Source organism: Dermacentor silvarum, chromosome 9 (assembly GCF_013339745.2).
Source record: "Dermacentor silvarum isolate Dsil-2018 chromosome 9, BIME_Dsil_1.4, whole genome shotgun sequence".
Lineage (NCBI taxonomy): Eukaryota > Metazoa > Arthropoda > Arachnida > Ixodida > Ixodidae > Dermacentor > Dermacentor silvarum.
Genome location: NC_051162.1, coordinates 121,080,688 through 121,095,391, shown reverse-complemented (window position 1 = coordinate 121,095,391; position 14,704 = coordinate 121,080,688). Strand labels below are relative to the sequence as shown.

Below are 14,704 nucleotides of genomic sequence, written 5' to 3'. Positions count from 1 at the left end.
AGGGTTAACTTTCTTTCGCTGAATCAGTCATTTTTGATGAGTCATAGTCATGACTATGGCTTCTACGACCACCCTTTAGTGTTTCCCTTACTTAGTACCCACATGCGAACCCATTTCAGTAGTTTTTGTGTTAATCTTTTTTTGCTGAGTCATTGTCAGTTTCGCTGAGTCATGCTCATGACTATGACTTCTACCATCATCATTTAGTGTTTCCTTCCCTTTGTACCCATGTCCGAACCCATTTCAGTGGTTTTTGAGTGTTAATGTTTTTTTCGCTGGGTCTTTGTCATTTTAGGCGGCTGTTTCATGACCTACATGACACGCATGTCATGAAATTCATGTCATGATCTATATATCATTTATGTTCGTCATACACTGTTGTCATACTATGCCAATTTTGGTAGCTACCTAGTTGACGAAATGGCCGTGAGAGCACCTAGACATGGGCAGCTGTTTCATGACCTACATGACACACATGTCTTGATATTCATGTTATAACCTATCATTTATGTTCGTCATACACTCTTGTCATACTATGCTAATTTTGGTAAATACCAAGCTAACGATACGACCATGAAAGCACCAAGACATAGGCGGCTAGATAAAAGATAAATAAGATAGATAGATAGATAGATAGATAGATAGATAGATAGATAGATAGATATTGTCAAAGTGGCAAATGTCCGCCAAGAAATGATTCGCGTTTAAAAACTAGGTGGTCCCTCTCAAGCACGAACACTGATCTCGCGGACAGCGGCAGCCACGAAGCGCTTTTTGTTCGTTTTTCTTCGTCACCACATATTATTTACAATACAAACTATGAACGCTATATATAATCGGACAATTCGGTCCCCTGCCGGATAAGGGCATGAATAGGGCAAGCACACAAGAGTGTTTATGTGAAAAGGGCAAGTTGCTGCGCAGAAAGAGGAACATTGACGAAACTTTGGAGGCCCCGGCCTGGTTGACTTCTGGTTGCGAGGCGTTTTCGAACTCAACACAAAAGTTCCTCCGTGTCGATGTACCAATCCTCTCCACTCCCCCCCTCTAGCTCACTACCTGCGTACAAAGTACAAACCTGCGTGACACTCCCGCGTCTCCTATGGTCACGAGTAGCGTAAGACAGGCACACAGCGGTTATGAGAGAAGAGAGAGCCAGAAATACTTATAATTAACGAGGAAGTAAGAATCTGGCTGAAGCAACCGCGCATTTTTATTTGTTGAAATATTGACGAACTTACCTTTCTCCGGAGAACGACCAGTGCTTGTTGGCCTTGCTAGCTTCCATAAACATGTGCTGCTTGCAAGGATATTTCTCGCGTTGACAGAAAGGCGAAGAAAAACAAATTCGTTCAACTGTTGATACCTACCCTCCCCCCCCCCCCCCCTCTCCAACTCCCCTAAAAGATCAATGTTTGGGGCTGCAAATACTCGGGGCCGGAATATCGTGTACTACATTGTAGCTGGTGGTATTCGAAAACACTTGTGATGAAATGCACAGCGAGATGCCTAGGCTGAGCAGGTCCCCAGACCTCTAAATCCTCTTAATATATATACCAAACTGTCTCATAAATAAAGATCTCTATTAGAAATGGGCTGCAAGCTATTCGTCAAGTACTCACATGCAAATTGAAAAGGGAACGGGATTCGTGGGTGAGCAACGAACTGCAATTTGTAAAGCTGGCCCTCAGCGAAAGGAAGCGTGTTATCATCAAGAACATGTTATCAGCCAGTTTTTACTCATCAAGAAAGAATAACCAAAATTCTACAAATGCCATGCGCAGTTAACAATACTACACATTTAGTTAGATACGCACCCACATGTCTCAGCACACATCACGAAATCTTCAAATTACACATACCTTTACAACCCCTTTCCATTTGAGGAGATTACCCATTTGTGCATTTAACGGAAGTCCCGAACTGTTTAGAGGAAACTGATTTTTTTGAATAACCTTTAGAGAGCGTCCACCTTTCTTTTACCTTCCCGCACACTGCAGACCTGCCTTCATGGTATTCTTCGGGGCTTGTTCTTTCTCCCTTATTTCCCTGCATTCCTCCCATTAAGGCGGCTATCTTTCGTTTGTAACTCAGCCCACATACATAGCAGGAGTTCACGTAATTACAGAAACACTGACCCATATGGAGGCCTCTGCTGCGGGAATGTCTGCGAAATAAATGTCTTCAAGTCGAGGAACTATCAGTGCTGCGTCACAGGTGAACGCGCAGTGGACGCGTGGTTGGCGGAAAGCTCGCGAATGCATGTGTTTTGTTCTGTAAACATCTGAAGAAACATTGCTAGCTCTATCTGATTTAGGATATGGGTTGCTCATGTGCGTGGTAAGTTGCGAGGCTTCAAAGGGCGATTCCCTTTGATTCACCAGCTATCTTCCCTTGGCCTAGTCCGCATGCAGCTGGTCCCATTGTACGGATCCAGTATACAAATGCGTCATGTATCGTGGAATGTCGCCTCTAGCTGTCATAAATTGGTGCGGGTTGTCGAAGGCCCGTTGGAGGCACTTCATTCTGCACAGAAATTATGCATTTGCATAACTGAAGACCAGGACAACAGATAGGCGGAAAAATGCACATGCAAATTTTTTCTGCGGCCTCAGCTTGTTCATGTGAATTTTGACACGTGATAGCACGGTGTTCGGAACAGTGTTCAACTTCTCAGTCTTGTGTCTGTGCATCTCTGGTAGGCAATGACGGGTGCAGTAGTGATTGTCTCGACTTTGACTTCAATCATCTGGGTTTCTATAGCGTGCACCTAAGCAAATTACAGCTACGGAAGCCTACAGTGTCCAGTTAATCCGAATTTTAAAGTAAAGAATTTTTGGTCAGTACATTTGTTAAAAGATCCGTTGTTTCCTTGTTACTTGTTTCAGAAGTGGACTGTCCTGGCACTGGAGCTCACATCAAGTTTACTCATGGTGAAATTTGTACCGCGCACCATAGACAAGAACACAGTGAAGGCGGACACACGAGCGTTTACTCACAACTGTTTATTTTTGGAACGAGACAGAATAAATAAGCACCAGCTATCTGCACTGAGCATGTGCAAAGCGAGTCATCAGTTTTTACGCTAACAGATTACAAAGGTTCAAGCAATATTCAAGAATGCAAATTTTTTGTCTATGATTGCAACCGATGGTTGACTGATGCATTTTCAGCACACCTTTTAAGTGGAACGCTTCTTTTATTTCCCGTGTTACCTTATTTTTATCAGAAAACAAAATATCAGTGTGAAGAAGTACCGGATCACAAAAACACAGCTTGAAGTTTGTTTTCTAAAGTGTAGCATCGCATATCAAAACGGACACTTAATTTGTTGCCACAGAACTAGGCCATACAGTAAAACGTCCAAACGAAAGTCGATCACATTACCTCCGAGTGTCAACTTACCTTGGGACACAAAAAAAACAACAACTACACAGTTGTTTGAGAAACACACAAGCAGCGCAACAAAACATTTGTGTCCTTGTCGAACAATGGCCGAAGCGTTCAATCTGCAGTGATGCTCGGCTGTCTTCTTTTTTACACATTTCTTATGTACCAGCGAGTGTTGTGCCATCGAATAACATGGTTGAATGACATTTAAATTCTCGCCTGCCACGCATGTGAAGCAGCGACACGCAGCTCCCATGTGACCTCGATCGCAAAAAGATGAGGTCCATGTCCATTTGAAACATGTGTGCTCACGCACGTACGCACGCACACGCATCATTGGGTCCGAGCCAGGCATTCAGTCGCAGTTCACTTTGACATCTCGGACGCTAAGAGAACTGACGTTTGATATATGGATGACTGGAAACAGCTTTATCAATATATAGCGTTGTTTCTCTTGACAAAGCGCCTGCTTTAGACGACGGCATAGTCGGTCACGCTGAAACGATCGCTGAATAAGATTGCTCTTGCGCTGAATGCTGCAACACAACAGGATAAACCGCCAGCCAGGTAGTAAGAAGACCACCGTATAGGTAAGACCTCGTTGACTTAGTATACATGTAGCTATAATACACATTACTTCATCGGGCTCAACGTATTGCTAACCACAAAATATTTTTCCTGTTTTCTCTTGGAAACTCAACGCAGAATTGACGAAGAAATGGCCCACTGTGTTAACTATGACGCATATTATATCTATCTATCTATCTATCTATCTATCTATCTATCTATCTATCTATCTATCTATCTATCTATCTATCTATCTATCTATCTATCTATCTATCTATCTATCTATCTATCTATCTATCTATCTATCTATCTATCTATCTATCTATCTATCTTTCTTTCTTTCTAAAGTACTTTTCATTCACTTTCATATCTCTAATGCGGTTATGTTTAAAATAACAACCCAGTGAATTTTGCCTAGGCGTTGCCTGGCTTCTCTGTATGTAAGCGTCACAAAATTTTAACAACAATAAAAAAAATCATTGAGCCCCATGGTTCCTTATATTCCCTTCCCTCATTGTATAGCGAGTGCCTCAAATTTGGCAGCAGTTAGGCCACGAGGTAGTAGACGATGGCTTATTGGCTATAGTTTTGCCTGCTTAGAAGGTGAAACTACGGACGACGGGACGTAGTACATAGTTCACTACATACTACCTACTGAACTACGCGCTAGTTTACGTACTACGCGGCACCTGCTTATGAAAGGGACACGATGACTTATCTAGCTGCGCCATCTATCATTCCAAGAACTTCATGCAGTACACGTACAAAAACACCCAAGAAGCTGTACTGGAGCATGCCGACGCGGCAGCTGAGATGGTAATGGTAAAGCATCGCAGGTGTAATGCGATAGATGTGGGTTTTGTTTAGTTCACCTCCATATTGGTTATGAATTCCACATTGTAATTAAAAATAATTTATATTGCCCGTACGCTTTTCCTGGCTTTATCGTCTGTTGGTTTCATGCGATTGTAACTAGCACAAAATGGAGCACACGCACAAGGTTGCCCTTATCTCTCTCTCCCGGTATATATATATATATATATATATATATATATATATATATATATATATATATATATATATATATATTGGCATGGGCGGGAAGGCCGAGAGGGAACGTGGGCGATTCAGTTATATGAAAACAACGTGGTTGATAGCAGAATGATGGCTCCGGTGTCCAAATAATGAAGTTGTAGACAACCCAGCGATATTCTTCCCGTTAACACACACACACACACACACACGCACAACACACACACAGAGAGAGAGAGAGAGAGAGAGAGAGAGTGACATATATTACCGATGCGATACCTCATAGATTAAAGTGCAGATAGGCTTCAGTAATTTTAAAAGTCGGAAACAAACATGCAAAATATTAATACCGAATATTAAATATGATGCCTTCAGAAGTGTATGAAAGGGCTTTGGTTATATTCTTGGCATCAGCATTCGAGAAAACATACTGCCAATTGATATAGACCATTGTGTCGTCACAAGCAACCATGAATTGTGCTTTGAATACAGTGAAATGACAGCAAAATCCACAATGCACCACAAACATGGCAGCCCAACACACGTTGTTGCATCTTTAAATGTCTCTTTATGCAACCAAAAGCAGTTTTTGTCACACTACACATGGCAAGACGGTCACTTTGTCCACGTACCTAAAGGTCCTGGTTTTCAGGAGAATATACGTATATGCGTATATTTATTGTCCTCTTCAGCAGCAATGGGGACGAAAACAGCAAATGATTGGGGACCTTAACCGAGAAAGGGTAAGAGTGGGGTTGGAGATTAATATGCAGAAAACAAAAATAATGTTCAATAGCCTGGCAAGGAAACAAGAATTCAGGATCGCCAGTCAGCCTCTAGAGTCTGTAAAGGAGTACATTTACCTAGGTCATTTACTCACAGGGGAGCCTGAAGATGCGAACGAAATCTAAAGAAGAATAAAATTGGGTTGGAGTGCATAGGGCAGGCATTACCAAATCCTGACTGGGAGCGTACCACTGTCGTTGAAAAGAAAAGTCTACAATCATTGCATTCTACTGGTGCTAACATATGGGGCAGAAACTTGTAGGTTAACAAAGAGTCTCGAGAACAAGTTAAGGACCGCACAAAGAGCGATGGAATGAAATATGTTAGGCCTAACGTTAAACGACAGGAAGAGAGCGGTGTGGATCAGAGAGCAAGCGGGGATAGCCGATATTATAGTTGACATTAAGAGTGTAGTATGACGATTTATTAGACGACAATGACGTGTCCCACAATCGAGGTAGTCCACGAAAGCTGATCGCGCGCACAGTGACAGACACAAGAGCGCTTCTTCGTCCACTTCTTCACTACAATGGCCTTCGGGAGAGAAGATGAGCCGTCGTGGCGACTTACAGCGCAGGTAGGGTCATGGGGTCATAGTATGGCTTAAGTCGGCTGACATGAACCATGTCATGCCTGCGATGTAAAGGTCCTGTGATGGCGTCACAGGCTCGACAACGTAGTTGATAGCGGAGGTACGGTCGATGACGCGGTAGGGGCCATCACAGCGTGCAAGAAGTTTGGTTGAAAGGCCAGGGCTGTGAGGTAGGATCCACAACGAAAGAAGAGGAATTAGTCGGAAAAAAATGGAGCTGGGCAGGCCATGTAATGCGTAGGATGGATAACCGGTGGACCACTTGAGTTACAGAATGGATATCAAGAGAAGGGAGCGCAGTCGCGGACGGCAGAAAACTAGGTGGGGTGATGAAGTTAGGAAATTTGCAGGCGCAAGTTGGAATCAGCTAGCGCAAGACAGGGGTAATTGGTGATCGCAGGGAGAGGCCTTCGTCCTGTAGTGGATATAAATATAGGCTGATAATGAAGATGATGATATGTATATATAGCAGGAAGAAAGAACTGGCAAACGAAGTAAAAAAGCTTTTTTATTGATATGATATAAGGAGATTTTGACGCACAGATAAGGCGCCGGCTACTTCTTAGCTCTTGAATGTGTCTAACATACAACATACAGGATTCAAGATTACATGTCAAGCAACTTTCTCATACCAACAGCAGAACATAAAAAATACACGTAAAAACCTTCTTTACTAATGATCCGGCCGTGGTACGGCCTTCATCAGATTGAGCCTTCTTGTCTCCCTAAGTCTGTAGCATTTATTTTAAAGCTTGGCTTGAGGGAAAATATGGGCCTAGTCGAGATTCATATACTGCCTACCAGGTGACATAAAACAATCGAAAAAAAAAAAGAATCACGCAGGAACTTCTCTGGGAGTTGTCTATGTATGTGTAAGCATTGTGTCACTTGCCAATCTCCACACAGCCCGGTGTCATTAACAGTGTTACGACACTTGATCCAGTTAGTACAAACCACAGCGCTGCGGCCACACGAACTGGTGCAGCCAACGGCGCAAGGTGCATTGATAACACCAGAAAAGTACTGCAGGTGGCGGCGCCAGGGGCGCTGACGACATTCCGATCATTATAAGCCGTCGCCGCTCTTTAGCGCCTTATCCGTCTGCATCGAACCGTTATGAACCATGACCGAACGCAGTTCCTTGTGCTGTCTAGGTGATGTTGACGTAGCCCGCCGGCGGCTGCATATGCCACGGCCACGCAGACCGTATCTTGAAAGCGATCCGCGATGCCGACAGAGAGTGCGGAATGCTGATAGCATGGCGCACTGTGTCCTAGCCACTTAGCGTTGAAGAGAGACGCGAGGGCTCGTATCTTGAAAGACATCTGCGAAGCGGCCAGATTGCGGCGTGTGCTGAGGCTCCGTCAGCGCTGTGTTCTCGCCGCTTCATTCGCGTTGAAGCGACAGGCAGCACGAAGGTAAAGTCGCTCGCTGCGGTGGGCTCTATCTTGAAAGCGATAGTCTTCTAGGACGAACGGACGGACGGTTTTCTCGTTGGGTAAGCATAGAAATGCCCTTATGCGTTTAAAAAAAGAAAAACAAAATCACCGCCCAAGCACTCCGTACAGATCGTTAACCAGCGAAGCTAATACGTGCGGCCCCGGTGTTTAGCAGTGGGTTAATCCCGACGGTATATTGAAGCGTTTCTTAATTATTAGTTACATGTTTGTGTTTGTAGTGGAACCCAAGCGCCAATGGCGGGTGGATGCTGCTAACCACGACGTCGAGCTAACTCGAGATATCGAACGCATGCGACAACGGCGAGCTGAGGAGGCGGCGTTGCGGGCAGAGCAGCGCCAGCGTGGCAATGGCGGGAACGCGGTCGTGGGGGCAACACCCGCTTTCGGCGGGAGTTTGTCGAGCGGCACTTTGGCTTCGGCTGCGACGAAACGCCCACGTTGAAATCGCGAAGTTGAACGCAAGCGCCAATGGCGGGCGGATGCTGCTAACCACGACGCCGAGCTAACTCGAGATATCGAACGCATGCATGCGACAGCGGCGAGCGAAGAAGGCGGCGTTGCGGGCAGAGCAGTCGCGCGTGCTTGGGTACGACGCAGAGAACGACGTCACTAACAGCGCTGCCAAGGTTGCGTGCGCTTTGGTGCGACGCAGAGAACGACGTAATTGCCGGCGCAGCCAATGGAGACGTTTAGGGAAACATGGGACGAACGGTTTTTCGTTTCGCCTAGCCTTTTTTTTCAGCTTTCGCTGAAAAAAAAGATGTTTCGCTCTAATAATTTAGGAAATGCTCTTATCTCCATCTGCTGGAGCGATGGCTTGTCCACTATTAATTTATTGCCACCCAAAGTGTCCCATAATTTGATAATTCCCAACACTGCATCTCACTTCATTGAATGCTGACTGGCAACCTTAACTGATTTTGACGTCCAGTCTGAATATTTTAAGAAATCCAGGTCCTATGCGGTTTGCAAAGGCATGTGATTGGACTCCAAGTTAAAAGCAAACCAGCCTTTCAGGTGATTCTCCTCTTTCCCTCTGGCCTTCTCGTGATCATTACTTTAACCTTTTCCCCCCCTCTTAAGCCTTTCGCAGGGTAACTGGCTAGAGGAATGCATCTGACCCCAATGCCCTTTCTGCTAAGCAAATTTGTCCTCTCTTAACCATTAAGAAGAGGTGCGTATTTCATTTATTATTTCAGTAGACACCAAGGCCGCGATGGAAAGCAGATCGGAAGATTCAACCCTGAGGGCCCCAGAACAAGGGCGCCACGACCCTGCCCCCGAGAACAACGACACCAGCACTACGGTTTTCTTCACGCCGCGATACTACGCCCACAATAACTGCTTCCAGAGGAAGTTCAGCAACTGGGTTTTGGACTTCTGCCAGGCCCTGTTCCGCCGAGAGCCCGACGAGACTCAACAGTTCCTGGACCTCGGTTGCGGTACGGGAGACTTCACCCGGGAATGCCTCCTTCCTCGATGCCTGCCGTGCCGGAGGATGGTGGCCGTGGACCTGTCCACGGACATGGTCGACTACGCCAAGAGTCACTGGATCCACGATGCGCTGGAGTTCAGAAAGCTGGACATCACTGTCGACGAAGACGTCGCGGATCTCTTAGGTGACTCAACGAAATATTCGGCAGCCTCCTAACTTCCAGACAGGGTTAAAACAGCATTCCACATGAAGAAAAAATGCGAGCCTGTTCTCCTTTACATCCGACCATGCAGCGTGCACTTACTGAATGATTTTCTCGGGCGAGTTAGTTGATAAACTAAGAAGGAAAGGAACAGTAGGGCGGAAAAAATGAAGACAATAGGAGCACAAAGAATAAGCACCAGTTCTGTGCATTCCTCTCGTCCTAGTTTTATCGCCCTACTGTATGCTTCTTCCTAGTTATTGAGAGTGAATTCTCACAGAAAGGAATGGTTGTGTCGTATTGCATCCTGGGGCTGTCTTTGTTCCGCAAGTTTTTTTTTTTTTTGAGTTCTCTCTATTCTCTACCTTATATTACACCCCCGGCCCGCATATTCATTCCACCAGCCATGAACGTCAAGTGTCACGTGAACCTGCACGAAATATTTTATTCTCTTCATCAATTTGTTTCCCTCGCGCAGCATCAGAGTAAAATGCCCTCTCCCACCCAATCACTTGACTCCCTGTCCATCAAGGTTTTTGAAGAATCTAACTGATAATATTTTTTAGCCACTCTTATGACGCGTCAATTTCGTAACTCACCCCTTATGTAAAGCTCCCAAAAGGTGTCTTCGAGGAAATAAATTAATGTGATGTGATATCTCTTTTCCCCCCACATTACTAGGCGAGTATGGTGCTTTCGACAGGGTCTATTCGTTCCACTGTCTGCACTGGACGCTCAATGCGCCGACATCTTTGAAGAACGTGGCTCGGCTCCTGAAGCCTGGAGGGGAGTGTCTACTGGTGTTCCATGCTTCACTCCAAGCCATGGACGTATGCCGTAACGTCGCCAAAATTGAACGGTGGAGCAAGTATGCACCGGTACGCACTGTAGACAATACTTATGATAGCAAACTATGCGGCAGTGTTCGCACCGGTTCTCGTAGCTTCCTGGTTGAAGCCTCTAGTAAGTAATATTCCGAGATTCCAAATCATACTCCGAGATTGTGTTTATGACTAACAAAAAATTTACGCATTGGACTCCCTTATTCATGTCGCTCGGAGATGTATAATCACTAGCGATAGTGGGGTAGGCTCATAGTGTTTGCGATGGGGTCGTAAATCACCTTGTCTGACGCGTGCGTGTTTTATATATCTAATCGACGTGGAAAAAAGGAGAGAAAAAATCACTGCCCATTCCACTCCGTGAAGATGGTCGAACAGCGAAGCGGTGTTAGCCGGCCTGCCGGGTCAGGCCGGCTGGAATGGGAGTGAGCGTTCGAGCCATAGTTGCATTCGCGGCCGTTGTGGTCGTTCTGTTTCTGCGATTGTCCCGTATGTTTCTTTTTTTTTTCGCTGTGGTAGTTTTCGTTTTAGACCGAACCAACGACCACATCTCCGCTGTTTCGACAGATTTCACTTCGTTGAACTGGCTGCACGTTTCCTACGCCGCCATTGGTTGGCGCTGCTCACGCTCTCCACCTGCAACGCGAGTATTGGACGGCGCGACTTACGTCAACCCCCTTCCCCTTTCTCCTTTTCATCTGCACCCTTACACAACATTCTCACAGGGGGGAAGGGGTCACTCCAACCCCTTTCTCCCTGTTGAGCTCTTCTTTTCCTCTCCTCTCCCGCTAGGTCACGTGGTCACTTTTTAGCGAAGTCCGACAACGACGCCACAGGGTCCGCTTAAACAGCTTCGCTGCAAAAAGGAATAGTTGCGAACGTGTGCATCTAAATCTCGGATGCAACCACCATCGTTGACAAAGTACATGCTAGGTGGCGCCTCAATACAACGTCGCAGGAAAATAAGGCTCAACCAAGGCATGGTATCTGCACCTTGCCAGCTTAAGTGTCTCAACTGCGGTCGCGAGGAGACCCCTGAACACGTTTTATGCGACTGTTCTTTGACACGCGCGTACAGAGACGATTTCTCGCAACTGCACTAGCTCGCTTTATTGAAAGATCATTTTCAGGAGAAATCATTTTGGAATTTCTAACTATAAACCATCGCTTCACAGGGCTGTGAAAGCACTGCTACAGCTTTTAAGGATAACAAACGTGCACAAGCGGTTTTAGCCCTGGCTTGTAACTACTCTCCTGCGCTAAGTGTGTGTGCGGCGATCGCGGCCGGATGTGATTTTGCATATGTGCTGTGTCTGTCTATCTCTCAATTTCCTTATCTTTTTACACCTCCGCGATCCTCTGGTGTAAGGTAGTAAACCAGATTTTCGGTTCTGGGTAACCTGTTTTCCTTTCTCCTTTCGTACACCTGAGGCGCCAATTCATTAGGAAGAAATACGCATGTCTGTGGAAACGTGTGCAAGAGAGACCTGACTGAAGCTGCTGTCACTATACGTAAGGTTTTTCGAAGACAAGGTCTTCTTTGGAGACTTCAGGTCGATTTGGGGTTTGTTGGACCGGGGTATCTGGCCATTTTCGTGTCGTCAAATTAGACAACTTCAGGTGCAAATCATGGTTTTTACACGTGAAACCACAGAATAAACATTTTTTTTTCACTTATAATAAAATGGTGCATTAGACTACTTCTCTTTGCAGGTTCATTTAAAGAAATGTGTTTATACTGTTTTATGGCATAGGCGGCTATTGTACGCAGACAAAACAAGAAAAGGTGGCAGGATGTAGCAGTTATGCTGAAAGCACTACTGCTTGTTTTCATTATTCAGTTGCGGGAACGTGTACTATAACCTGCAACTCACTTATTTTGCCACGTAGATGATCGACCGCTTTGTTCCAATAACGCAAGACATGGAGGACTGCGAACGCATCGAGTACATTTCGAAATTGCTCAAAGAAGCTGGACTATCGCCGAGTATGCTGGAGCTACCGCGATGTACACTTTTCGATGGCTGCAGCTTGGAGACACTCATCGGTATGTGCGACGTCTATGAGGTGCTTACAGTTTGCCTGAAATTATACTGAGAAAGAAAATATAGCGGTCTTGGAATGCCGACGCTGCCCAATAGAATCGAAAATGAGTTTCTAGTAACAAGAATGGCCACTAATATCGAATCACATGTGAAATATTTTTCTTTGTGGGGAAACAGGGACGGAAGTGGGACAACCAAAGAAAAATGGGGTCGTGAAACTAGCGTCGTGAATCTGGTTCTCGCGGTACCACCCGAATGAAAAGGCGTAATCCTGGATGCCACCGTTCATTCAAAAAAGTCTTGTGTGTACGCAGGCAGAAGATTAGTCTACTCTACTGAGAACAGTTAGTTTCGTCTGCTCCAACAACAAAATGTTTTGCAGACAGCAGAGTACACTTGCTCCATCAGGGAGTCTAAAACACTCTAGAAATTTTCGAGTATCAGACAAGCAGTCATTCCATATAAGGAGCTGCCAAAGCATCGCCGTTTTCGAAATGCGAAACAACCCGCTAGAACAGAGAGGCAAAACAATATTAGCAAACACAATCAACAAAATGTTGGACAAGAACTCTGTATTTGACATATGTTCGTTAGTAAAGTTGCTATTAAAAGAGCCACATATATATAAGAGAACCAAATATTTAATGGCAGACTGGTACCAAACAACTCAACGGAGAAGCATCCTTTTTACCATCGAGTTTCCTATAAAAATTACTAGTGAGAACTTTGACGCTTTGATTTTTCGAATGCTACGGCAATGATGGTTAGTAAATTGACTTGTCTAACATTTGTACTCGGGGCTCCAAACGTTCTTGTGATGCTGTTTATTACACTTTATCTTTCCAATTTCCAAAAACACTCATAGTTTCTAAACACGCCACGCAGGAAGCAAATAAGTCTGCCGCGTAAGTATTCATTGCGAATTGTTGCATATACGCGGCTAAATTTTGTTGAAAATGACAAATTTGCGAAGTCACAGAGCCGTTTGACGCCAAATGGTAAGACGTTTGGATAAATGTATGCACTATCCGTCATTTCCATGCCGGTTTAACAGCCACACTTGCAGCTCGCGTAGACGCTGGCGTCAAAGTTCCGTCTATAGCAATTTTATAGCGAAACTTCCTTTACGAACCTTCCCGGAGTTTCCTGATCGTGGCTGCTGTTGTCTTGCCGAGTAGCTTACACCTAAATGAAATTGAACCCCTATGGTGGGAACCCCTATGGTGGGAACCCCTATGGTGGGAACCGCTATGGTGGGAACCGCTATGGTGGGCCCTACGGTAGGATTGACCTTCGGTGTCCGAACCTAGCAGCACGATGCTTTTACCATTAGGCCACATTTTTTTATTTATTGTACTTAGGTGCCACAATCGCGCATACATCTGTCGTGTCAAAGGCCAACGAGCTATTTGAGAATAATCGCTGCGTGTGTCACAATGCGCAGCTCGGGTGCGTGCGAGCTTGCATGTGTGGTAGGGGCGCGAGTTTCCGTTACACCAGAGAGGCAGGAATGAAATGTGCATATTTATACCATTTGAATAAAGGCTTTATGAAAGCTTCGCTTCACACAGGTTCCAGGATGTGCGCTGGATCTGGTATAATTTTTTTGTCGCAAACTCGACGCTTTTTACTGGCCACGAGCCTGTGCAAATTCATCCCGGGCACCTCGTTGGCCTGCACGCCTTAAGGTTTACTATTGTAGAAGGAACGTTGACGTTACATGTAATGCATGACATTTTTGTTGACCGCAGGCGTGTACATTCCCTTGAACCCGGTGGCCGACATCCTCCCTGAGGAGGAGAAAATGGCGGCAGTCCTGGACGTTGTAGAGATGATCCGAACCGTGCACACCTCGGACGCCGACAAGTCACGCTATCGCGTGTACGTCATCAAGGCGTCCAAGATACAAGAATAATCTTCTTGCACTCTACAAGTTGCCTTTACCGGTGCTTCTAATGTATTGGGTACGGTACAAAGCCACAATGCAAAGTCACCAAGATCACGCTGCACCTCTCGCTTCAATCAATCCAGTCGGTGATCGCGAACGGGCTGAGGATTTACTGCGGGGCATGCTTCTACCACGTCTTCATTGGCCGCACGGGTGTGCCACCAGGCAGCTTCAACACCCTCATGTTTTTAAAGGAGTACTGAAGCGACGTTTTTGACTTGTCATTTTTATTGCTTGATTTGAACATTGAAGCCCTGTAAACACTGTGCAGAAAACATCTGTCAAGCGTGAGAGCAGGCTAAATGGCTTATTGTCATAGTAGTTTCTATGAACTAGTTTCCGTTTCAGCTTCTAAAAGGTAAAGGCGTCATGGCGTCATTTCCATGGGCTCCATTCGTTCCTGCC

At 45.4% G+C, this 14,704-nt stretch overlaps 1 protein-coding gene across 1 annotated transcript; it reads left to right on the top strand.

The window, feature by feature from the left end:
• Nucleotides 1-9,031: 9,031 nt before the first annotated feature.
• LOC119464964 (juvenile hormone acid O-methyltransferase) lies at nucleotides 9,032-14,461 on the top strand. The gene is made up of 4 exons (XM_037725822.2): nucleotides 9,032-9,446; nucleotides 10,146-10,342; nucleotides 12,197-12,353; nucleotides 14,103-14,461. The coding sequence occupies exons 1-4, from the start codon at nucleotides 9,044-9,046 to the stop codon at nucleotides 14,264-14,266; spliced, it is 921 nt and encodes a 306-aa protein (XP_037581750.1). The 5' UTR covers nucleotides 9,032-9,043; the 3' UTR covers nucleotides 14,267-14,461.
• The last annotated feature ends 243 nt before the right edge of the window (nucleotides 14,462-14,704 follow it).

What these genes read in the sequence shown, in the direction of transcription:
- LOC119464964 (XM_037725822.2), top strand. Translation starts at nt 9,044, where the DNA reads ATGGAAAGCAGATCGGAAGATTCAACCCTGAGGGCCCCAGAACAAGGG. An exon ending in AGACGTCGCGGATCTCTTAG is followed by an intron (nt 9,447 to 10,145) that starts GTGACTCAACGA and finishes CCACATTACTAG; the next exon opens with GCGAGTATGGTGCTTTCGAC. An exon ending in GGTGGAGCAAGTATGCACCG is followed by an intron (nt 10,343 to 12,196) that starts GTACGCACTGTA and finishes TTTGCCACGTAG; the next exon opens with ATGATCGACCGCTTTGTTCC.